This window comes from Arachis ipaensis, chromosome B8, assembly GCF_059453495.1.
Source record: "Arachis ipaensis isolate K30076 ecotype BB chromosome B8, ASM5945349v1, whole genome shotgun sequence".
Taxonomy (NCBI): domain Eukaryota; kingdom Viridiplantae; phylum Streptophyta; class Magnoliopsida; order Fabales; family Fabaceae; genus Arachis; species Arachis ipaensis.
The window spans coordinates 37,598,263-37,621,887 of record NC_142443.1 but is presented as its reverse complement, the minus strand read 5'-3'; the positions used below and the strand labels follow the sequence as shown (position 1 = coordinate 37,621,887).

The following is a 23,625-nucleotide window of genomic DNA, read 5'->3' as shown; positions in this document are numbered from 1 at the left end:
CAAGTAAATTGGGAGTGGATTCTGATTTTGTTAATTTTTTTTTTAAATTGTTTGGTAAAGTATAATCTTTTATTATTTAATATTTTTCACATATGTTTTCTTAGTCTCGTTTAAAAAATATAAAATAAGATATCATAGTTAATCAAATGATTGAAAAAAAATTAGAAGATCCACTCCCAAATAAATTTACTCTTTCCATCTACAACCGTAAGAAAATATTTATGTCAATAATGAACACGTCACATCATAAGATCTTGATTTTAAGTTTCTTAACAAGTGTAATTACCCATGCTATGTACGTGATAAAATTGAAATTATAATTTTAAGTTGTTTTGTTAAAATTAATTTGAACTATAATAATTTAACTAATAAAAAAGTAATGAGTTATGCATTGTTTGTTTTTTCTTAATTTAGTGTTAATTGTATTAACTCTAAAATAGTTATTAACCGGTTTTAGTAATCTATTTTTTCCAATAAACCAGACATATATATTGAATGTGACCATAAATAATCTAGTAATACCTAAATCCACCAACAAATTGTTATGTGTGTAAGAACATATTAAAATCAACTGAAAATGAACAACAAATTATTAGAGAATTCTAATGTAGAAAGTTCTCCAATAAACAATAAATAATTTAAACCCACTAAATAACAACTCAACACTATCCTTTAATGCCTGCAAAATATATACCTGAAATAATACTATATCAATGTTAATATATAAAATTATATGATTAACGTAGGGGAGATTCTATAATGTTGATGATGGTTATAAACATCACATGCTTACATGTGGTGTCATGCCAAGATACTGACGCGTGGAGCTAAGAATAAATGTGAGTATAAGACTAGGGATCTGTGAAGTGATTTCATTGTTTCCATTTTGATTGATTTGTAGAAAATAAATAATTAGAAGATAATCACTAATTTATAGATGATTAGGTAATGGACCAACTCTCCTTCATGTGGTGGGTTGTTTGATGTTGGTTAAAACTTAAAAGTAAATGAAAAAAATAAAGAATATCCCAAAAAAAATAAAATAAAAAAGGTTCTGAAAAGATCTCAAGTGGCTAGCTGAAAAATACGAACTAATGAGAACCACTGCACTTCAAACCACTGCTTCCTCTCATTTTTAATTAATTTTTCTTTCTCTTTTTTTTTAAAAAATAAAATATCTAAATACACTAAAAAAATACTTCAAAAATTACACTATAAACCACCATTTACTCAAAAATATCAACAAACAAATATAATTTATTTTTTAAAATTTGAATAATTTATTTATGAAAAATATTCATGAAAATAAATAAAAATAAACATAACTTCTTAGAATTGATTATATTTTATGATAAAGTATATAAAAAAAATTTTTATTATATAAAGGTATTAGAAAATATATGAGTTATATTTAAAAAGAGACCAACTTCACAAAACTTTTGTTATTATTGTTGTTTATTTTTATTTGTTTTTTATTTTTAAATAATTATATTAAATTATACATAAATTCTAAATTTTTTTATAAATGAGTCTTTAAATTTAATATTAATCTATATATTATCTAATTAATTTATAAACAATATAATATTTTTAAATTTATAATTATAATATATAGTATAATTGATTTACAGATCTTAATCTAATTACTATAATTTTATTAGTAAACCCTAACCAAAAACCAAAAATTCTATTTCTACCCTATTTTAAAAAATACTCTTTCTATTATGGAAAATCAATGATTTCATCTAAAACAAAAACTGATTGTCATCCCACATTTCATGATATGCCTATTAAATTAAACTAAACCGAACTCTCTTACTAACTTTTATATTTTCATCATAATCATGAATCAATATAACAATAATAATTCCCTTCATGCCACATTCATTGGTCCTTACTCCTTATATACATTTTAAAATATAAGTTCCTAGCCCACAAATCAATGGTCCATTAGCCTAACACCTAATTATAAAACTAATTACTGTATAATTAATTAATTATTCTCAATCGCAGAACGAATGCTTTTCCTAATTCGCTCTGTCTCACAACCATTTCCACCCCACGTGTCATTCTTTAGTATTGCCACACGAAGTCAGCATACTATGCTGAAAACATGTATAAGCACGGTAGAATTTTCTTTAACATAATTATAAAATTGTTTAACAAGGGAATAAAATAATACGAATTTTTATGATAATTCTAATATAAGTTATAAATGTACAATAAGAATACATTACTCATTAGCACCTAAAATTTTTTAATTTTTTAAATTAATAGTAATAAATTTTAATAAATTAATAAATTTAATTAAGAAATTTTATTATTACCTTTTCATTATAAGCTCTCAAAAACTTCTCTATATACCACATTCATCGTGTAGTTATCTTCCAAGTGTTCGTGATCTTGCAACAGCACTCGCAGACCATCTTTACCTATTACTCTTGCCTTTATTTTCCAAACTTTTTCACTACATAATCTACCATAGGTAATACTGTTGATAGAATCGTACGTCATTAAGTGTGAAAAATAATAAATAGAAAAAGAACTATGTCTGAGGTACGAATTTTCTAAATGATAAATAATTGTTACAATTCACTATTACTCCTTATATATATATACACACACACACGCTCATTGTACACGGTAATAATTAGTCAATATTTTTAATGGAGATACTTGTTACAATTAGGTAAAAATGATGCCATTATCTTTTATTAACCTTTATGATTAATTCAATGGAGATACTTGCTTAATATATATGTTGTGCTTGTTTGGGCGCTATTATTTTGATAAAAAAAAATCTTTTTTCAATAAAAAATATCTTTTTTTATTTTTTAACGTGTTTGGCAAATTTCTAGTAGTAAAAATAAAAGTACTAGAAAAATAAAAAAAAACTTCTTTTTTGAGAAGATGTAATTTACATCTCTTTTTAAAAGATCTTTTTTCCTTAAAAAAAAAGATGTTTTTCATATAATAAATAAACAAAAAAGTACTTTTATATCGTTATACCCAAACATAATTGATAGATAAAAAGATCTTTTTACATGAGATACCCAAACATAAAATTACTTTTACTTTTCCATAAGATCTTTTAAAAAAAGATAACTCGAAAAAGATCTTTTTTTAGAAACTCACCCAAACAAGCTCGTTATCTACATTAATTATGTGCTAATATTTTTAGGAAAGAACTAAAAGAAGAAATATATAAATATATATAATATTGTTGCTCTATAGGAAACAAATATAAATTGTTATGTTCTTTTTTATTATATTATACAACTTAAAATTATAGTATCATGTTATTATTAATTATAGATACTTGCTACAATTATATCAAATTTAATTATGACTCTAAATAAATAAAATAGATAACAATTAATATTATTTTTTTTTACATTCAATATTTACTGTAAATATAAAAAATAAAATAACTAATGAATAAAAATATGAGTAAAAAATAAAAGATAATAATTAAAATTCAATTTGTCAACTAATTAATCTTGTGTCTATACAATATTATTATTATTATCCACTAATTAAAGTAGAAGATAAAGAACAATATAATTAACGAACCATTATTAGGATGGGTGAGAATTATAGCATGAATTATTGTGAATACAACTATCTACTAATAAAATTGTGGATAGAATTAATTATTGTACATGAATGAAAATTAGAATTATATCATCAATTAATATAATTAGAATGAATAAAAATATTGATGATTGATAATTAGTTTAATAATACATTGAATATTGATTTAATATAATTATAATAAAGATATTTTCTTAAAATAATATAATTATACATTATTCATGAGTTAATTGTAATATAATTAGAATAAATTCATTTGAAAGAAAAAAAATTTATGTGCAATCTTCATAAATTATAGTAGTTAATTAATTTTGTTAAATAATTCTATATATTTCCTTATTTATACATACATATATATTAATTATACATAAGAATATTTAAATCACATATATTAAATATTTTTTTGTTATAATTATTTTCTTATATATATTATTCCACAATGCGTGCAATAAGCTTTTATATTTGATATCCATATATAACTTTCAATCTCAACCCTATTCATATACAAAATGTATATAATTTTTTTAATAGAGCAATTTTAATTTTTCATTTTATTTTCTTTCACGTATATTTTCTTTTTCCTTTAAATAATGATATTTTAATTTTTTTTTGTTTTAAGTAAACTTTTATTAAGAATTGCATTACTAATCTAAAATACAAAAAGAGAAAAAAAGGTGATATATATATCCAAGAAAAAAATAAACTTAAATATTAGAAAAAAAATCTTATCTTAAAATATTTAAAAATAACATATCCAATAAAAATAGTCATAATATATAAATTGAGGCAACAATTTAAATTTAAATTAATATAAAATGAATTTAATCAAATACCAATATTAGAACTAAATTACTTAAATAGTATTTAATCTGTTCTAATCCTTAGACACGTATAGATTAGATTCATTCTCGTAACGACAACCAACTGAAACATCATAAGTTCGGATATTTAAAATTCGTGCAAATTCAGACCATCCTCTTGTTAAATAAACTTCATCATCTGCTATCCATGCAATATGACAATATATAGAATTGCCACACCGAGAAACTAAACTGACCCTTATTCCCCTTAATGGCATTGCATTGATGCAAAAGAAGGCTGATAATTTCTAAAAAAAATCACAATATGTTATAAAATTATTTTAATAACGAAAAATTTAAAATAAGAAAATTTAAATATATTACGAATCGTTGAAATTGCATATCTGAGTTTGACACGAATTTAACAAAACTGAACTTAAATTGAGGGAATTCAATCTCATTATATGCTCCACTTTAAAGATCTGCGGGTAGACGTAGAAAACATAGAGGGTATGGAACTTGAACTTGGCCTACAAAGTCCCGTGAAAACAATTCCTCAATAGAAAATCGACCTCATCCCAAGAAAATTAATTTTACCCACATTCCATTAGGTTGGTCATAATATGTGAGTAGATCCAACCATCCTTCGGTAAAATAGAGTTTACTTCCTCTTCTTTGGACATTTACATCCATGTAGTTAGAACCCGAATCAGTGAATACAACTTGATGAGGTATTTCATGGATGTGATGCATTGTAAACGACTGCGGTGAAAGACAATCTCATTGAAACATTAGACGAAAAGAATAAGTTTGAGTAAGAACAATCATTAAATTATCAAAAGAATAATATAATAAAACGAGTATATAAAAAATAGGGTTAAGTACTTTTTTCGTCCCTAAGGTCTGGGGTGAAAATCAAATTCGTCCCCGACCTTTTTTGTTATTAAAATCATATTCAACGTTACAAAACGTTATAAAATCGTCCTTTTTTATTTTTTTACCAAATTAACCTTAACAATTAATAAAAATAATATTAAAAATAAAAATAAAACTCCACCCCACCCCACCCCGGTGTCTCTTCACTGTCTTCCCTTCCCATCCCCTTCTTTCTACCATTCTCTTCGAAACCACATCCTCTCCAACCCCCAATTCTTCTTCTCTCCCTTTCCGTCACCCTACCATCTTCACCCTACCGTCGTCGAGTTTCTACTCTTCCCTCTCTCTCTCGAACTAGTCCTATCCTCAGCCACAACTACAACAGAGTTGGCGTGATGGAGAAGGAGTTGGAGCAGTTGCGCGATGCAACTAAGGCCGCAAGTGCGATCGCCGCGAGGGCAACGAATCTGGAGACAGAGTTGGCGAGGCTCCAACATGACTCCATATCAGATATGAGAGCCGCCGAGGAGACGATGTCTGAGGCTGTTGAGCTCAGGAAGCTGCTACCGAAGATGGAATCCAAGGTGGAATTGTTGGAGCGAGAAGTTGAATTTCTGAAGAAGGACAAATCTGAGAGTGAAGAGAAAATTAGGGATTTAGAGAAGAAAATTGGAGCCTTAGAGAAAAAAGATGTTGATGAAAGGAACAAGTAGACTAGGGTTGAAGAGGAGTTGAGGGAGAAGATTCAAGAGAAGGAAAAGGAGGTTTTGGAATTAGGGCAGAAGACTAAGAAAGTGGAGAGCTTTGCAAATTCGAAGAGTTCGAATATGGAAGAGTGGGTTAACGAGAAACTGAGCTTGCAGGAGGCACTGAAGAAGTCTGAGGAAAGAGAAAAGAGTTTGGAATTGTTTGTTGCTCGGTTGAAGGAAGAACCAGGTGTAGCTGAGAAAGTGATCAGAGGACTGAATCAAAAGGTTGATACTGTGAATAGTGGAGTGAATGGAAATGGGGTTTTTGGTGCACGGAATTGTGATCACACTTTTCACAACTCCGGTACAACTAACCAGCAAGTGCACTGGGTCGTCCAAGTAATACCTTACGTGACTAAGGGTCGATCCCACGGAGATTGTCGGCTTGAAGCAAGCTATGGTCATCCTGTAAATTTTAGTCAGGCGGATTCAAATAGTTATGAGTATTGATAATTAAAAGATAAATAAAACATAAAATAAAATAAAGATACTTATATAATTCATTGGTGAAAATTTCAGATAAGCATTTGGAGATGCTTTGTTGCCTCTGAACCTCTGCATTCCTATTGTCTTCATCTAATCATGTGTGCTCCCTTCCATGGCAAGCTGTATGATCCTCTCGGATGAAAAACACCAGGTACGATTTCTGCACGGCTAATCAACTGTCGGATTTCTCGTCTCGGATGAAAAATACCAGGTACAGCTACCGCACTGCTAATCATCTGTTGGTTCTCACTAGCGTCGGAATAGGATCTTTCTATCCTTTTGCACACTGTCACTGCACCCAACATTCGCGAGTTTAAAACTCGTCACAGTCATCCTTTCCCAGATCCTACTCGGAATACCACAAACATGGTTTAGACTTTTCGGATCTCAGGAATGCTGCCAATTGGTTCTAGCTTATACCACGGAGGTTCTAATCTCACGGACTCGGTCCGTGGATTAAAGACCCAAGAGAATATACTTCGGCTGTCGTCCAATGACTACGTTGAACATCATGTAGACCGCTTGTGGTTGTCAGGCACGCGGATCTTGGCTAAGCGAGTAACGAAGATAGTGGGTGATTGTCACGGGTCACCTTTTCATTTTGACTTAACTGAATTAAGTACGAGAGTATATCTTGGAGAAGAAGTAAGTGTGAATTGAAAGAGAAACAATAGTACTTGCATTAATTCATGAAGAACAGCAGAGCTCCGCACCTTAATCTATGAGGTGTAGAAACTCCACTGTAGAAAATACATAAGAGAAAAGAGGTCTAGGCATGGCCGTGAGGCCAGCCTCCAAGTCCAAAGATCGATTGATCCTTTACAATAGTAAAAAGTGCTATTTATAATAAACTAGTTACTAGGGATTACAGAAAATGAGTAGCTAAGTGCAGATAGTGTAGAAATCCACTTTTGGGGCCCACTTGGTGTGTGCTTGGGCTGAGCATTGAGATTTACACATGCATAGGCCATTTCTAGAGTTAAAAGCCAGCTTGGAAGCCAGTTTGGGCGTTTAACTCCAGTTCTGGTGCCAGTTCTGGCATTTTACGCTAGAAAAAGGGTCTCTGGCTAGCGTTTGAACGCCAGTTTGGGCCATCAAATCTCGGGAAAAGTATGAACTATTATATATTGCTGAAAAGCTCAAGATGTCTACTTTGCAAAAAAATTGAGAGTGTGGAAATTGGACTTTTGTAGCTCCAGAAAATCCACTTCGAGTCCAGGAGGGTCAGAATCCAACAGCATCTGCAGTCCTTTCTCAGCCTCCGAATCAGATTTTTGCTCAGGTCCCTCAATTTCAGCCAGAAAATACCTGAAATTACAGAAAAACACACAAACTCATAGTAAAGTCCAGAAATGTGCTTTTTGCATAAAAACTAATAAAAATATAATAAAAAGTAACTAAAACATACTAAAAACTATGTAAAAACAATGCCTAAAAGCGTATAAATTATCCGCTCATCACAACACCAAACTTAAATTGTTGCTTGTCCTCAAGCAACCAAAAACAAAATAGGATAAAAAGAAGAGAAAATACAATAAGTTTCAAAATATCAATGAAGCTTAGTTCCAATTAGATGAGTGGGACTAGTAGCTTTTTGCTTCTGAACAGTTTTGGCATCTCACTTTATCCTTTGAAGTTCAGAATGATTGGCATCTGTAGGAACTCAGAATTTAGATAGTGTTATTGATTCTCCTAGTTTAATATGTTGATTCTTGAACACAGCTACTTTATGAGTCTTAGCCGTGACCCTAAGCATCTTGTTTTCCAGTATTACCACCGGATACATAAATGCCACAGACACATCATTGGGTGAACCTTTTCAGATTGTGACTCAGCTTTGCTAGAGTCCCCAATTAGAGGTGCCCAGAGTTCTTAAGCACACTCTTTTTGCTTTGGATCACGACTTTAACCACTCAGTCTCAAGCTTTTCACTTGGACCTTCATGACACAAGCACATGGTTAGGGATAGCTTGATTTAGCTGCTTAGGCCAGGATTTTATTCCTTTGATCCCTCCTATCCATTAATGCTCAAAGGCTTGGATCCTTTTTAGCCTTGCCTTTTAGTTTAAAGGGTTATTGGCTTTTTGCTCTTGCCTTTTGGTTTAAAGAGCTATTGGCTTTTTTTGGTTGCTTTTACTTTTTCTTTCTTTTTCTTTATTTTTCGCCCTTTTTTTTCGCAAGCTTTGTGTTTTTCACTGCTTTTTCTTGCTTCAAGAATCAATTTTATGATTTTTCAGATTATCAATAATATTTCTCTTTTTTTCATTATTCTTTCAAGAGCCAACAATTTTAACATTCATAAACTTCACTATAAAAAATATGCACTGTTCAAGCATTCATTCAGAAAATAAAAAGTATTGTCACCACATCAAAATAATTAAACTATTTTCAAAATAGATTTTGAAATTATGCACTTCTTGTTCTTTCGCAAATAAAAACATTTTTCATTTAAGAAAGGTGAGAGATTCATGGAATCATTCATAGCTTTAAGACATAGACACTAAACACTAATGATCATGTAATGAAGATACAAACATAGTCAAAACATAAAGCGTAAAAACCGAAAACAGAACAGAAAATAAACAAGGAGATTAAAGAACGGGTCCACCTTAGTGATGGTGGCTTCTTCTTCCTCTTGAAGAACCAATGGAGTTCTTGAGCTCCTCTATGTCTCTTCCTTGCCTTTGTTGCTCCTCTTCCTAGAGGTTTCTCCGGCCTTAGGTGCCATTAGTGGTTATGAAAAGCAAAAAGCTGAGCTTTTCCACACCAAACTTAAAAGCTTTGCTCGTCCTCGAGCAAAATAAGATAGAAGGGAGTAGAAGAAGAATGATGCAATTAATTTTGAAAACTTATTACTGTATGCAAGAAAAATTAAAAAGAGTTGAAAAGAATTTTGAAAAGATATGTAAGTTTTGAAAACGTTTTGGAAGGAATTGAAAAGAATTGAAAAAGAATTAAAAAGAATTGGAAAGATTATTAATTTTTGAAAATAGAAATTGAAAGATGAACGTTTAAAATATGTTTGATGCAAAAAATTATGAATTAAAACATGAAAAATTGAAAAAAATCGAATTGAAAACAAAATTACCCCCCTTGTGTTATTCTGGCGTTAAACACCCAGAATGCTATCCATTTTGGCGTTTAACGCCCACTTGACTATTTTTTTGGGCATTTAACGCCCAGCCAGATACCCTGACTGGCGTTAAACGCCAGGAATCCTTCTTTACTGGGCGTTTTTCTGAACGCCCAGAATGCTGCCCATTCTGGCGTTTAACGCCCGGAATGCTGCCTGCATAGGCGTTAAATGCCCATTCTGCTATCCTTACTGGCGTTTAAATGCCAGTAAGCCTGTCCTCCAGTGTGTGCTATTTTTGATGCTGTTTTTGATTCTGCTTTAATTCTGCAGCTGTTTTTATGACTCCATATGATCATCAACCTAAAGAAAACATAACATGGCAATGGAAAATAAATGTCTATAAAAATAAATATAATTAAATAACATTGGGTTGCCTCCCAATAAGCACTTCTTTAATGTCAATAGCTTGACAGTGAACTCTTAGAGAGCTTCACAGAGACGCAGAGCTTAATGGTGACCTTCCAACACCAAACTTAGAAGTTGAGTGTGGGGGCTCTGTTTGACTCTGTATTGAGAGAAGCTTTTCATGCTTCCTCTCCATGGTTACAGAAGAAGATCCTTGAGCCTTAAACACAAGGTAGTCCTCATTCAATTGAAGGACTAACTCTCCTCTGTCCACATCAATCACAGCTTTTGCTGTGGCTAGGAAGGGTCTTCCAAGGATAATGGATTCATCCTCATCCTTCCCAATGTCTAGGATTATAAAATCAGCAGGGATGTACAGGCCTTCAACCTTCACTAAGACATCCTCTACAAGTCCATAAGCCTGTTTCCTTGATTTGTCTGCTAATTCTAGTGAGAATCTTGCAGCTTGTACCTCTAAGATCCCTAGTTTCTCCATTACAGAGAGTGGCATGAGGTTTATACCTGACCCCAGGTCACATAGAGCCTTCTCAAAGGTCATGGTGCCTATAGTACAGGGTAGTAAGAACCTTCCGGGATCCGGTTTCTTCTGAGGTAATTTTTGCTGAACCAAGGCATTCAGTTCATTGATGAGCAATAGAGGTTCATCCTCCCAAGTCTTATTACCAAATAAGTAGGCATTCAGCTCCATGATTGCTCCTAGATACCGAGCAACTTGCTCTTCAACAATATCTTCATCCTCTTCAGAGGAAGAATACGCATCAGAGCTCATGAATTGCAGCATTAAGTTCCATGGAATCTCTATGGTCTCTGTATGAGCCTCAGATTCCTTTGGTTCCCCATTAGGGAACTCTTTAGTGGTCAGTGGACGTCCATTGAGGTTTTTCTCACTGGAAATCACTACCCCTTCCTCCTTTATAGGTTCGGCCACTTTGGGTATATTGATGGCCTTGCACTCTCTCTTTGGATTCTCTTCTGTATTGCTTGGGAGATTACTAGGAGGGATTTCAGTAACTCTTTTACTCAGCTGACCCACTTGTACCTCTAGATTTCTAATGGAGGACCTTGTTTCATTCATGAAACTGTAAGTGGTCTTAGTTAGATCAGAGACTATGATTGCTAAGTCAGAGAGGCTCTTCTTAGAATTCTCTGTCTGTTGCTGAGAAGATGATGGAAAAGGCTTGCTATTGCCAAACCGAATTCTCCCACCATTATTATTGAAGCCTTGATTAGGCTTCTGCTGATTCTTCCATTAGAAATTAGGATGATTCCTCCATGAAGGATTGTAACTGTTTCCATAGGATTCTCCCATGTAATTCACTTCTTCCATTCCAGGATTCTCAGGATCATAAGCCTCCCCTTCATGGGAGGCTTCTTTAGCACTGCCGGATGCAGCTTGCAATCTAGTCAGATTCTGAGAAATCATATTGACTTGCTGAGTCAATATCTTGTTCTGAGCCAATATGGCATTTAGAGTGTCAATCTCAAGAACTTCTTTCTTCTGAGTCAACCCATTATTCACAGGATTTCTTTCAAAAGTGTACATGAACTGGTTATTTGCAACAATTTTAATGAGTTCCTGGGCCTCTGCAGGGGTTTTCTTTAGATGAAGAGATCCACCAACAGAGTGGTCCAATGACATCTTGGACAATTCAGACAGACCATCATAGAAGATACCTATGATGCTCCATTCTGAAAGCATGTCAGAAGGACACCTTCTGATCAATTGCTTGTATCTTTCCCAAGCTTCATAGAGGGATTCACCTTCCTTCTGTCTGAAGGTTTGGACTTCCACTCTAAGCTTACTCATCTTTTGAGGTGGAAAGAATTTGGCCAAGAAAGCATTGACCAACTTTTCCCAAGAGTTCAGGCTTTCTTTAGGTTGTGAGTCCAACCATATCCTAGCTCTGTCTCTTACAGCAAAAGGGAAAAGCATAAGTCTGTAGACCTCGGGATCAACCCCATTGGTCTTAACAGTGTCACAGATTTGCGAGAATTCAGCTAAGAACTGATGAGGATCTTCCAATGGAAGTCCATGAAACTTGCAATTCTGCTGCATTAGAGAAACTAATTGAGGCTTAAGCTCAAAGTTGTTTGCTCTAATTGCAAGAATTGAGATGCTTCTTCCATAGAAGTTGGAAGTTGGTACAGTAAAGTCAGCAAGCATCTTCCTTGCATCTCTAGCATTGTTGTTGGGTTCGGCTGCCATGTCTGCTTCTTTTTCAAAATTTTCTGTTAGGTCCTCTCCAGAGTGTTGTGCTTTAGCTTTTCTTAGCTTCCTCTTTAGAGTCCTTTCAGGTTCAGGATCAGCTTCAACAAGAATGTTTTTATCCCTATTCCTGCTCATATGAAAAAGAAGAAAACAGAAAAGAAGAGGAATCCTCTATGTCACAGTATAGAGATTCCTTTATGTGAGTAGAAGAATATAAGAATAGAGGAATGATAAGAGAGAGGCGATGAGTAATTTGAACAGAGAGAAGAGAGAGGGGTTCAAATTATGATTAGAAGAGAAGTGTTAGTAATTAAATAAAATAAATAGAAAGAGATGAGAGAGAGAGAGAGAGAGAGAGAGAGAGAGGGAATTCGAATATTAATTAAGAGAAAAGAACAATATTTTTGTTTTTATTTTAATTATTAGTGAGAATTAGGAAATATAAGAAAGGAAATAAAAGCAAATTGAGAACTAAATAAATTAATTAATTAAAAATTTTTTTGAAAAATTTGTTAGTTAGTTTTCGAAATTAATGAGAGAGAAAAGTAGTTAGGTGGTTTTGAAAAAGATAAGAAATAGTAAACTTTTTAAAATTAAAACAAAAAGTCAAGTAGTAAATTATTGAAAAAGATTTGAAAATAAATTTTGAAAAGATAGAAAATTAGAAAAAGATTTTGAAATTAAATTTTGAAAAAGATATGATTGAAACTTATTTTGAAAAAGATTTGATTTTTAAAATTAAAGTTGATGACTTGACTAACAAGAAACTAAAAGATATGATTCTAGAATTTAAAGAGTGAACCTTTCTTAACAAGAATGTAACAAACTTGAAATTTTTGAATCAAAATATTAAATGTTAGTAAAGTTTTCGAAAATATGAAATAAAAATAAGAAAAAGATTTTGAAAATTTATTTAAGAAATTCGAAAATATTAAGAAGAAAAATGAAAAAGATTTGATTTTTGAAAAAGATTTGAAAAGATAAAATTTTTAAATTGAAAATTTGACTTGATTAACAAGAAACAACTAAATTTTAAAATTTTTTGACTAAGTCAACCCAAAATTTCGAAATTTATGAGTAAAACTAGTGTATGAACCCGTGCTCAGCACGGAAAAATTTATCTAAGTAAAAAAAAATTATATGCTTCAATATTTAAAACAAAAATACAAAATAATTATTATTTTAAAAAATTTATAAAATTATTATCAAAATTAAAGTTTAACTTAAAAAAGTGAGTAATAATTATTTTATATTTTTTAAAGTAAAATAATTATACACTGATACAGAATTTAAAATAAAATTAAAATATTTACATTAGAATACTATTTTTTCAAAAACTTCTTTATAAACAATATTGATGGTTGAATTTGCAGACATTCCTATGTGATTCATAAGTAAAACTTTTAAATCTCTCTTACTCTTAACTCTTGAAAGTGCCACATATAGTTGGCCATGTGTAAAAACTGGTTTGGGCAAGTACAATCCAACATGAGATAAAGTTTGTCCCTGAGACTTATTAATTGTCATGGCAAACGATATTATTATGGGAAACTGTCTTCGTTGGAATCTAACTGAGATGGTTTCATTTGTTGGTACCATATTCATTCTTGGAATCAAAGCAATATGACCAACATTGTTACCTGTTAAGACTTCACATTCTATGACATGATTTTCAAGCTTCGTAACTTGTAGCCTTGTACCATTACAAAGACCACTGGATTGGTCAATATTCCTCAGTAACATCACCGGAACACCAACCTTGAGTATTAATTTATGTGGAGGCAAACCAGAACAATTTATGCTATTCAGTAATTCAGGACCATAGAGATCTAGTTGACTCTCCATATTCCCTTCATCTATACAAATGGAATCTGAACTAAGATATAATTTTTTCCCTCCAGGAATGATAGCCATCAGATGGTTGTTGACCTCTTCAACGATCGTCTAGTGTGGGAGCCAGTATAGTTCTTGCTTTGAAAAAATCCTTTGAGGACATGTTTTCCAAAATATTTGGATAAGAAAAATGAACCAACTCATTAAATGCCTGGTCCGAAGAAGGAATAACAATATCTCCTGGAAGACATATCTCAGATTCACCATCCATATTGTCACCTATTAGACCATCACCAACTTTCAATAACCACTCACCAAATTGCTCTATCTCATCTTGATCTGAAGTAGTCGTCCCTGCAGAGAGTCTCATATTTTTTGTTAGTTTGAGCACCTAACAAAACTTCCAAAGGAAAGACGAATTCACAGTTGAATGAACGATATCTTGTCTCGATCCTCGTGGAATGACAGGAAGAATTTGTCTAAAGTCTCCACCTAGTACAACCACTTTTTCTCCAAAGGGCAAATCTTTTTTATATGTTGGAGAACACCTCATGATATCACCCAATAAGCATTTATCAAGCGCTTCATAGCAGTACCTACTAACCATTGGAGCCTCATCCCAAATTATAAATTTGGCTTTCAACAGCAACATTGCTTGAGGGGAACCAGATTTGATGTTACATACAAAATCCTCAGTTATATTCAGCGGTATTTTGAACCTTGAGTGTGCCGTTCTTCCATTGGGAAGAAGTAAAGATGCAATACCACTCGAAGCAACGTTTAACACTATATCACCCCTTGAGCGAATCTCAGCAGACATAAGGTTCCAGAGAAATGTTTTTCCAGTACCCCCATGACCATACACAAAGAAAAAACCCCTTCATCACAATCACAACTGTAACAATTTTATCGAATGCATATCTCTACTCAGGTGTTGCGATGGCTAACATGTCTGAGGCATTTTTCTTTAAATTATCCCTATTAAAGTTTAGCTCTTCCCTAATAACCCTTTCAGTTAACAAAGAACTATCAACTTAAATTGATAAAGGCATAGGAGGATAGTCTTTCAAGGTTTTACCATAAGAATGTAAGATATTGTCTATATCTATTAAGCACAACTGCTTAATCTCATCATCTGACATTGTTAACTCTGCATATTATACGATACTGTAAAAATTCAATCAAACTAAAAAATGATCAATAAGGAAGAACTTTTATCATTGTAATTAATAAAAACTCACCTCTCATGTTCATCACGGCTCTTTGTCGATACAAAATATCATCTGAGAGTTCATGCCAACATCTATCCCAGACATGTTCTGGTCTTGAGATATTGTTGGATGTTAATAGAATGACAAATAACCTCCTAACATATGATCCTGAGACCCAAGAGCTTGCTTCCTTAATTGCATCAATGAATTCTTTGTCATCTTGCAAGAGTCAAAGGGCGAAGCATGCATCTCTATACGTAGCATAAATTGTTCCTCCTACTGTTCTTATATCTCGAAAACTCATACATCCTCTTTGAGTATTCAAGAGAAGTCGTTGGTAATATTCTTCGGTATTTGCTACAAAAAACTTGGTTAAAATATGACTTTTAAGTTGTTAAATGGATTAAGCTACGCTATTTTAATTATTATGTAGCTACACATCCGCATAAGAATAATTTTCCTAAAAAATATAGAAAAATAAAAAATGGTATAATCTACAGATTATAACTGTTGAAAGTTATTTGAACATTTACTTTTTAGTGTAGATAAATCGAATAAAATGGACGTGGGGTACAGGTTGTTAAGATTTTAAATTTAAATCATTAAATAAGTAAGATCAAAATTGAATATAAACTCGTCATTACCTGCAGGTACATGAGTCAACCTTCCAATTGCGAAGCCTTTCTTTCGAGGAAACCACTTTGAAGAATCTTCCTTCCAAACAAACTTGGTTGGAAACTCAGCATAAGTCAGACTTCGAGCATAGGGATATGACATGTTTGCCGTCATCCATCCCAAAAATATGGACTTATGAGATATTGCTCTTTCGACGATATCATTCACATTAGAAGTTTCACCATAAACCACAGGTTGCTCATCCTCCAAATGGAATGGAAGTCTAATCATAAAAGGTTCCAAGACGCCAGACTGCCTCACATGCCGAAATGTACGTACAATCGTAGTAATTCCTAATTTCGTCAACAACTTGTGTGGCTTCTAACGGATCTCCAGCATTGTATAGAGTAGCTGTTACGCGTCATTACCCTTGTGTACATACTTAAACAGATACTTAATAGAACTTGTTTGGCATGTGTATTCCACATTTATGTGGCATCCGAACTTGAGTAACAATTCTGGATTATATGGAACAATGAACTTATTATCTAGTACACATTTCCTTTTCTTCACTGTTCGACCGTTATCAGTACGCCTATATTTGAGAAATCCAGCCTCGTCAATGAGTGTTTGCTGTCTAAACTCTTTAGGATAGAACTTTGAACAGGATCCATTCTTCATGCAAGGTGAATTCTTGTTGTACGGACCACATGGACCATGTACCATGTAATTTTGAACAGCTCCATATAGATTTGGCCTTTCATTTTCATCAGGAATCTCAGCTGTTATATGTTTGTCTATGTCATCTGGTGTTTGTGGCTTGAACTCGTTATTCATGAATAAAATGATATGTGCATGCGGAAGCCCTCTCTTTTGAAACTCTACAGTGCAAACGTCTGAAAATTGAAAAAGACAAATGAGCAAAGCATTACAACATAAGATTTTAATAAAGCGTTGCATAAACACAGACTTACATCCCAAAATTTTGCCAAAGATTTTTCCCTCTTTTAGGTCATCAATCAAATCATCAAGCTTGATCTTGAAAACTCGACACAATATATCAGGACGGTCTTTTGTCTTCAATCCAATGAGAGTCACTTCTCTTTCTATCTCATCCCATTCAGGGTTAAAGGTCATGGTGATAAAATAACTAGAATATCCTGCGTATCTGCAAATTGCAAATGCATCTTTACAATTATTCATCATATACCTAGGTCTACCGGTAAAAGTACTAGGAAGAATGATTCTTTTGCCAAGCCTTGCAGCATCTACATCCCCGTTTATAAGACTTTCATGCAGACATTTGTATTTATCAACCCTCAACTGTGGTTGTTTACACCTAAAGAATTTTAACCTCTCTGATTCCACCATTGTGTAGGCATCTACCAGAAATTGTTGGAATAATCTCTTTGATCTCAGAATTAATGGAGATTCACCCGTCCTTTTCTGTAGTCGAAAAACAAAGAATTGTTGCAAAGTTTGTTTTGTTTTTCTTTGTAGGCCTAGCGGATATAGAATCTGATGTTGCAATACCCAAACGAAATCCATCCTCCCCATACAGAAATAACAATGGATATTGCAAGGCTAAATAAGATGGATGAAAAACATCAATCCGCTGGAACTTTCTAGATTGACTCTCTATAATAATATCTCTATCTTTGCTAAGTTGTTCGATATCACCAACAATCAATGCAGCCATCTCAGATGCAAATGGCAAGTTGTATGTCCTGCCATCTGTAGTCCTTTTGCTAATCAACTTAAGCTTTATGTTTGTGCAATTTTTCTGTTGGTACCTATCTCTTGCATAGCGAAAATTCTTTGCCAAACTATTATATTTGTCTAGCATATTTCTTAATATTGCCACAATTTTCCTATCTCGCTCATTTATAGCTTCATTGGAACTGCGAAAAAATAAAATAAAATTTATGTTATTTTCTCTCACAGATAAAAAATAACTAAAAAATTTGACTGGTTGCATGAAAATTACCGAAGTGTGCCTATTCGATTATCAATATCATTTTCTGTGTCATAGATATATAGCTGGGCAAATATTGGTCGCAAACTATCAGGAGGAAGTAAGCTACCAATACTATGGTAGTTTTGACCCCCAAGCTTAAAAATTGGAGGAGCAGTCCCATTGTTCACCCCACGGTCAATTTTTTCGGCCATTGATGTAAAACAAAATATTGAATTAAATGTCCTTATATTTTTTAGGAAATGAATACTTTTTTGATCTCCTCCAGTATGAAGCTGAATGAGCTTATCAGGAGGCACAGAAAGTAGAGGAAGCTCGATCTTTCCTTCCATAGAACACAATGAAAATTTTGGTTGGGGCGACTGTTTGGATTTAGCAACCCTTTCTCCAGACCACATCCATGCTTTACAGTATTGACATTGATAAATAGGATTTCCTATATCCCAGACATCTGCCAAATGAACTCTCTTTAGATACTCAGTTGTCATACCGATGCAATTTAGTCCATGATGTACACAAAGATGCAAATAAACATACAGATAAAATTTTACATACCGTCTAAGGTTTCTGAGGATGGTATACAATTATCTTTCATATCCACATCCAACATTGAATCATCATAACCATTCAAAACTACAATAAATAAAAATCATAAAAAATGCAAACATATATGTTGATGTATTACTAATAATTCATATCTCTTGCAAATTACAAATTTAAATTCTTGATATAATGAGAAATTACCTTCATCATCAACAAAAGGGTCAATATTTTGGCTACTTTGTGTGTCACCGCTTGGTGGGTGCGTCTTAATAGTCGATAAATTTACATCTTCATAAAGTTGTGCCAAATTAATAACCATCGAAGCAACAACAGAGGAAGATTGTCTTTTTTGCACCCCAATTATAGTAGAACTTCTTTACAAAAAGTTCAATTTTATTCAATTAAACGTTAGAAACTATAGGAAATAAAAGAATATAATAATGATGATCATCTTTTTTAAATTACCTTTCTGTTAGGCACGATCTGTGGGAATCGCAGTGTGATGGAAGCTGATTTTGCGGAACAACTTCCGTTAGATTATTGACGGGTCCTTATACACCGGAGTATGCTAGAATTGTAATAAATCTATGTTATATAAATGATTTTCGATGAAGTATACTTTTGGTTAAATATTGGTGTATGAATCATTTGGCAATCACTAATTATACGTACTATTGTTAACACGGACAGTGGAGTTCTTGTCAATGAGGGATTCGTCTATAGAGTTAAAGATTTAGATTTTATCTCTGTTGTAGAAGGTCTTACATAATTAGGAGGAGTATTTTCTTGTCCAATTTCATGCGAGGCACAGTGTACACCATACATAGATAGTTGCTTCCCTATGAATGAGTATTGAGAAATATATAAAAAAATTTCGTCATTAAACTGGTATAAATTAAATTTAGATAAATATGAGTCAATTACAGTGAGAAAAATATCACATTTATCTTCACTGGATTGTAAACTGAGATGAGGTACCAGTTTCTTGACACACTGTTCTTTGACTTGTAGTAATATGATGCACATTTTCATGTACGTCAAAATTTATTATTGTTGTTCTTCGACACTGTTAAGTCAAGAAAAATAAATGAAATACAAATAATAATTATTCAATTAACTAATCTCGTATTTAATTTTATACAATTTTAGTAGTATACTTTCGTAGTTAAAATTTTTTTTGTATTGGTTTAGTTTTATTGAATTATTTTTTAAATTATTAAACTAAATCAATGAGGATCTATATCATATTATTTAAAACATACCTAGTCATGACTTAAAAATAAATACAATTGAATTTAAATAATAAATAAAACTCTAATTTTAAATATAATTTTAAAATTTCAATTTATTTAAATCGAGTTAAATAGATCTACACAAAAGCATTAAATTTTATATTTTTCCAATTAGTATAGAGTTTCATGTATTAATTTAGATTAAATAGTATATTATTTTAAATTATGACAGAGTATATCTTAAATAATATTAAATAATTAATTAACTTAAATAGTACATGAAAATTTGAAGATTGCATAGTTTTTATGTAACTTATAGCTTATTAAATATGAATTTAAAAAAAATTATAAAGATGAATAATTATTTATAGTTTTTCAATCACTAAATTAAAATATCTAAAAAATTATGTATAGTACAAACTACTTCGCTAATATTCTCAACAATAATGATAGTTTAAACTACTTATCATTGTTAAGTTACTTATCTACAATGTACTTCTCCCGCAACAATGAGTTACGAATATAAATTTTCAAATTTTAATACTTATCTTAAAGTTAAATTTTAAATATCCATTAACTTACAATACTGATTATTTATTAATTAATTTACGAGGTATCTATTTTTTTCTTAAAAGTAAAAAACTTAATTTTTAAATATATAAAAATAGTGACTTTTAATTCACAAATTAATAATCTAATTAAAAGGGGTATATATATATATATATGCGCCAAACCAATTTATACATAGCTATCTTAAGCAAACTAATTTTTATATTATATATTATTAAATAATTAATTAAAAATATACACTCATGCACAACAATTTTTAAATTTGAATTTAGAAGTGATTAATAAATCACATTTTTTTAATCAACGTATAACAAAAAAATTAGTTAAGGACAAAATATTTAATATATAATAATTTTAGTCATTTAAAATTTAAATATTAAAAATTGGATTACGTATTAAAAATTAAATAAAACTTTGTGGTATGTTTCAATAATAATAATAATAATAATAATAATAATAATAATAATAATAATAATAATAATAATAATATACTTTTAAAAGGTAGTACTGTATGTTTTGGGTGACATGTAATTTTTAAATTTATTTTATAAATAATAAAATAATTTTTTTGGATAATTAGATTAAGTTAATAATAAAAATTAGTATCCAAACTAACAAACTTTGATCTATCTGATAAAAGAAAATGAAACTTACATAAAACATATAAAACTTATATAAAACATAGTGTATTGTATAGTAACAGTACTTTTAGAGAATGCATAATAGTCTTATTTTTTTTTAAATATTTAATAATTATATAAATATTATTTATTTTCAATTACTAAACTAATAAGTTTATAACATGTGAACCGTAAAAAAGTAAGATTGCAAAGAAGTTGAACAAAATAAAATGAAAATACTATTCAATAGAAGATTAATCGACACTTAAAAAATTTATTTGAAACGAAAAAAAAAAACTTACATAAAGATGTGGTGCAATATGCAATAGTAACACCTTGAAAAAATATCTAATAATCAAATACTGAATATGATAATTATATGTAATTGTAGAGTTCTTATATAGAGCTATTGTATTTGGGGCTGGGCTAAAATTTTAATGTGTATATATTATAATTTGTTGGAAAGAAATTATTTTATTTCAAATCAAAAGTTTCCTTTTTTGAGCGAAATAAAAATTTTCTATTTACGGAGTCATAAATATAATGTAATCTACTTTAGTGAGCCACAGCAGCATACAACACCAACACCCTAACAATCACTCTCATTCAGTAACTACTCTCATCAATTAATATTTTTTATTTGATAATTTAACATTCAATGTCTAATTAATAATAAATTAAAAGCACTTTTTATATATTGTTATTATTTTATTTCGAAAAAATTCATATACTAATTTTTGTTTGCGGATTGAGTTTTAGGTTGAAGAATTTAGAATATGAATAATATATATCGGTTCCATGTCATGATTGCTTAAAACTTGTGCCGTCTTCTTCGTGAACCACTCCTATTTCAACAAATCTGTGGTCATCTCATTCTTTTATTGTTGTTTTCTAAACCAGGCATCATACACAGCAAATTTAAGATAATTTTATCCCATTCATATGCTTTTTTATCTAGCATCAATAAAATTTCACTATTATTGGTTTTAAAAAAATTAAAATCTAAAATGATGGTTAAAAGTAAATAAAGAGCTTAAAAATAGCAGACATAATTAATGACTCATATTTCATTAGTTAAAAAATCTATATTCTAAAGAATTCCATCAATTGAATCCGTTCAATGGAACTGAAGAATCTTGTACCGGATGCACAATCGAGTCTCTCTTGAAGTGGATTTTAATTTCGTGTCTAGTAGGCTTGAACTTGATAGTATTCAAAGCAACTCCAAAATTAGTGACCACGTACACGTTGCCCTCAGCGAGTAGACCCTCAAAAATAGGAACAAATATGTCTTTAACAATGCATTGAATTGTATCCCCCTAAATGCATTAATTTTATAGAGTCATAGATAAATGAGGTTTATTGCCTAATCATTACCAAAATAAATCTCAAATACAAAGAGAAAATTTTACCTCTTCATCAAGAACAACCATCTCAATAGGTGCCTTCATCCCAGATCTTATAAAGTGAGAAACGGTCCAAAGTCTAATGACACGTACTTTGAGCTTTCACACCTTATGCGCTGGATCAGCATTGATACACTTGATGAGATCATACCTAAAAATCAAGGACCTCATATTTAGTGAAAGATAAAAAAAATTATTGTGAAACAATCCACATGGCACATGAACTCACCTAGCTGCCATTGCTACCTATCACTACAAAATTATTCAAATATTATGAATTTCAGTATAGATAAAGAGTAAGTGTGGTGATCACCTATGCTATACTTATAGAGAGTCACAGCACTATTCAACCCCGGTATTGGTAAGGATTGCAAGAAACTTTACGTTTCTATCAAAATCCAACTAAACAAAACAGAAAGTTTTTGGACTATTCAGGATTAAAGAATCTGAATCATATCAATAAAATAATTATCAAAATTAGGATAGAAATTAACGGCCAACATTTATTGTGTTCTATTTATATCACAAACTAGACTTTAATTTTGAAAAATCAAAATAAGAAGCAATATATGCTGAAGAGGAAATCACCATATTTACAAACACTAATTAGGTACTGTAAATCACAAGAAGTTTCGAAAAGGCATGAAATTATTTTATTTTTGCATGTTGTCAAATCATTCTATATCATAGATACTAGCATTTCAAGAGGTACAGAATAAAAGGGGTATAAGAATAAAATTTGATATATAGCACCAATTTTTGTTTCTTAATCTGATATAATTTTCAAAAGGTTTGTTAACAGTACCTTCAATATGACCAAAAATTGTGTTGATCGCAGCAAGCCATTTATCTCTTTCACTCTGCATCCATTACCATAAGCATTCTCCTTTCACTACAAAAAAAATGGATTAAAATGCCAATAGTTTTACGGCGGTTACACAAAACTGCCATTTTTTTTGCCAATTTCGGCGTTTTTAGTCTCTGCCAGAATTTTTATATTTTTGTGGCGGTTTTAGTTGATTATGGCGGTTTAAAACCGCCCTTATCATTTTCCGTTTCTCTTTTAATTCACATGATTAATGTTGCTGCATATATGAGAAATTTGTGGGCAATGTAAATGACGAACACTACTCTTTTTCCACCGTTCATCTCACACCATTGTCCTTCAGCTCGCGTCGCTACCAATTATCTCCTCGCTATCATTCATCCCCTCATCGCTGCTCATCTCCTCGCCACTGCAAGAAATGCTATTGTTGCTGCTTTCATCGAGCTTCTACGATCTGGTTCTCGATCTGGCTTTGATTTGGATATTGTTACTGCCGCTTAATTCACCGCTATCGATCTGGCTTCGATATGGTCTCTGTCACTTCCACGATTACGTCCTCGCTCTCGATAACCGTCGAG

General features: G+C 31.4%; 2 protein-coding genes and 1 non-coding gene across 3 annotated transcripts; 2 read left to right on the top strand and 1 right to left on the bottom strand.

Moving 5' to 3' along the window:
• The first annotated feature begins 5,665 nt into the window (after positions 1 to 5,665).
• On the top strand, positions 5,666 to 5,983 carry LOC107610906 (peroxisomal and mitochondrial division factor 2-like). The gene has a single exon (XM_016312886.1). The coding sequence runs from the start codon at positions 5,666 to 5,668 to the stop codon at positions 5,981 to 5,983; it is 318 nt and encodes a 105-aa protein (XP_016168372.1).
• Positions 5,984 to 11,700: 5,717 nt separating this feature from the next.
• LOC148547723 (small nucleolar RNA R71) lies at positions 11,701 to 11,808 on the top strand. Its single transcript, XR_015897899.1, has one exon. It is a non-coding gene; the product is annotated as a small nucleolar RNA R71 (small nucleolar RNA).
• A 1,722-nt stretch (positions 11,809 to 13,530) lies between these two features.
• LOC107610905 (uncharacterized) lies at positions 13,531 to 17,246 on the bottom strand. Its single transcript, XM_088495534.1, has 10 exons — positions 17,086 to 17,246; positions 16,850 to 17,043; positions 16,314 to 16,771; positions 15,905 to 16,187; positions 15,291 to 15,428; positions 15,128 to 15,199; positions 14,998 to 15,082; positions 14,654 to 14,927; positions 14,261 to 14,440; positions 13,531 to 14,160 (listed from the first exon to the last, which is right to left on the bottom strand). The coding sequence occupies exons 1-10, from the start codon at positions 17,244 to 17,246 to the stop codon at positions 13,531 to 13,533; spliced, it is 2,475 nt and encodes an 824-aa protein (XP_088351660.1).
• Positions 17,247 to 23,625: the final 6,379 nt, after the last annotated feature.

Coding starts and splice junctions, on each gene's coding strand:
- LOC107610906 (XM_016312886.1), top strand. CDS start 5,666: ATGGAGAAGGAGTTGGAGCAGTTGCGCGATGCAACTAAGGCCGCAAGT.
- LOC107610905 (XM_088495534.1), bottom strand. CDS start 17,246: ATGGTGGAATCAGAGAGGTTAAAATTCTTTAGGTGTAAACAACCACAG. Junction 15,200..15,290: donor AGCCGTGATGAACATGAGAG/GTGAGTTTTTAT, acceptor TATAATATGCAG/AGTTAACAATGTCAGATGAT. Junction 15,083..15,127: donor CAATATCTTACATTCTTATG/GTAAAACCTTGA, acceptor TATCAATTTAAG/TTGATAGTTCTTTGTTAACT.